The sequence below is a fragment of the Salvelinus namaycush genome, chromosome 40 (assembly GCF_016432855.1).
Source record: "Salvelinus namaycush isolate Seneca chromosome 40, SaNama_1.0, whole genome shotgun sequence".
Lineage (NCBI taxonomy): Eukaryota > Metazoa > Chordata > Actinopteri > Salmoniformes > Salmonidae > Salvelinus > Salvelinus namaycush.
Window position 1 is genome coordinate 13,554,479 of NC_052346.1, and position 2,500 is coordinate 13,556,978.

General features: G+C 48.0%; 1 protein-coding gene across 1 annotated transcript in view; it reads right to left on the minus strand.

Moving 5' to 3' along the window:
* LOC120033564 (traf2 and NCK-interacting protein kinase-like) overlaps positions 1–2,500 on the minus strand; it is a 53,943-nt gene that overhangs the window by 12,078 nt on the left and 39,365 nt on the right. The window contains exons 16-19 of the mRNA XM_038979964.1: positions 1,685–1,852; positions 1,175–1,458; positions 755–849; positions 462–562 (exon numbers count right to left, since the gene is read on the minus strand). Coding sequence (XP_038835892.1) covers positions 462–562; positions 755–849; positions 1,175–1,458; positions 1,685–1,852 — 648 coding nt within the window. The remainder of the gene's footprint in view (positions 1–461; positions 563–754; positions 850–1,174; positions 1,459–1,684; positions 1,853–2,500) is intronic.

A 2,500-nucleotide genomic window follows, 5' to 3' on the forward strand; every position in this document is an offset into this window, starting at 1 on the left:
AGAGAGAGACACATTGTTACAACACTGTATATATATAATATGACCTTTGTAATGTCTTTATTGTTTTGAAACTTCTGTATGTGTAATGTTTGCTGTTAATTTTTATTGTTTATTTCACTTTTGTATATTATCTACCTCACTTGCTTTGGCAATGTTAACACATGTTTCCCATGCCAATAAAGCCCCTTGAATTGAATTGAATTGAATTGAGAGAGAGAGCGAGCGAGCGAGAGCGAGAGCGAGAGAGACAGAGAGAGATAAAAGGGGGAGGTCACTAACCTCATCTATGGCTTTCTTATAGCTCTGATAGAAGGGGATGAACAGCAGAAGAGATTGAGGAGGAGAGAAGGAAGGAGAAAGAGAGGGAGAACAAGAGAGAAACATAAGCAGCAGAAGTGGAGAAAGCCTGACTCCCAGAAAGAATCGAGGTGTGTGTTTGCGTGTGAGTGTGTGTTACTCACGGCAGGTCTGCTGGGTCTGCCTGAGTCTCGTCCCTCGTCCGGTCTGATCCTGACCTCCTGAGTGGCTTCTGCTGGGGGGGAGGTCTCCTGGACTGGTGGACCTATCACAGCATAAGGGAGGAGTCAGCATCAACATTCACAAAGCGTATCAATAGACAAATACATGTATTCATCAGTCACATATACTGTATATGTGTGTGTGTGTGTGTGTGTGTGTGTGTGTGTGTGTGTGTGTGTGTGTGTGTGTGTGTGTGTGTGTGTGTGTGTGTGTGTGTGTGTGTGTGTGTGTGTACCTCTCTGTGATGAAGGTGAGGATGAGGAGGAGGAGTGAGAGGACCTCTGTAGAGCAGTATCGAGACACAACTCTGATGCTCTCAGGTCTGGATTACTGAAAGAACACACACACTGTTAATACACACTGTTAATACATACACAGTACACACACACCAGGGTTGGGGTCAATGGCATTTCATTTCAGAAAGTAAACCTAATTCCAATTCCTCATTGAAAAGCATTGAAGTGAAAAGCAATGTCAGTCCACTTCCTGACTTGACTGGAATTTAAATGGAATTGAGCCCGACCCTGACACACACACACACACACACACACACACACACACACACACACACACACACACACACACACACACACACACACACACACACACACACACACACACACACACACACACACACACACACACACACACACACCTGGCTCGTATGAGTCCCTGTCCGTTGGGGGAGTTTTTCCTCATCAGGGCTGGGGAGATCGAGGTGGTTCTCTGAGGGACCTTAGGGGGAAGCTCATCGTCCTCTCGGCTAGTGGTACGAGGTGGAGGGGCGGGGTTAGAGTCAGAGGTGGGGTCAGAGTTCTGACGGGGGGGCATGCCTCCCCCCTCCTCCCCTCTCCTCCCCATCCCCCCCGCCTCTCCTCCTGTGCTCTCCTGCAGAGACTGAGAGCCTGTCATAGTCTTCACTGGGATCAGGTGGGCCATCTAGAGAGAGAGAATGAGATAAAACACTGAATTATGGGAATGTCCGTTCTCATTTTCTAATTCCAGCAGATAGACATACTGCTTGTTGACTGTACTATAGGCTACAGCATACTAGTATGCGATATCAAATACAGTTATATGTTGTAGGTATATTGTATATTTGTAATTGTCAACACCCACACACAGAGAGAGAGACAGACAGACGACAGGAGGGACAGACACACACCTGTGGTTCAACTGGGCGGTGTGTTGGTGGGGTACGGGCCGGCTGCATCCCTGCAGTGCTGAAGGACTCGGAGCGAGGAGGCAGGGAGGCCTCAGAGACCCGGCTGGAGACGGCCTTATGCTGCAGCGCCGGAGAACTCTGTCTGTTCAGCTTGGACCGCTCCTCCACCTGACACACATCATCATCATTATTAGAATAACTGGACATTACCAACAGGTTAATACGCTGTTGTCTACAGTGTTCTGAGGCAGGCTCATCATTGCATGTTGATCCGAGCAATCAATCATGCAATTAATGGTTAGAATCACCTGGTACTCCTCTACAAGCTATAACAAAGAGATGGAGAGAGAAGGGGATGATAGAGAGAGAAGGGGATGATAGAGAGAGAAGGGGAGATACAGAGAGAAGGGGAGATAGAGAGAGAAGGGGAGATAGAGAGAGAAGGGGATGATAGAGAGAGAAGGGGAGATACAGAGAGAGAAGGGGAGATACAGAGAGAGAAGGGGAGATAGAGAGAGAAGGGGAGATACAGAGAGAAGGGGATGATAGAGAGAGAAGGGGATGATAGAGAGAGAGAAGGGGAGATAGAGAGAGAAGGGGAGATAGAGAGAGAAGGGGAGATACAGAGAGAAGGGGAGATAGAGAGAGAAGGGGAGATACAGAGAGAGAAGGGGAGATACAGAGAGAAGGGGAGATAGAGAGAGAAGGGGAGATACAGAGAGAAGGGGAGATAGAGAGAGAAGGGGATGATAGAGAGAGAAGGGGAGATACAGAGAGAAGGGGAGATACAGAGAGAAGGGGATGATAGAGAGAGAA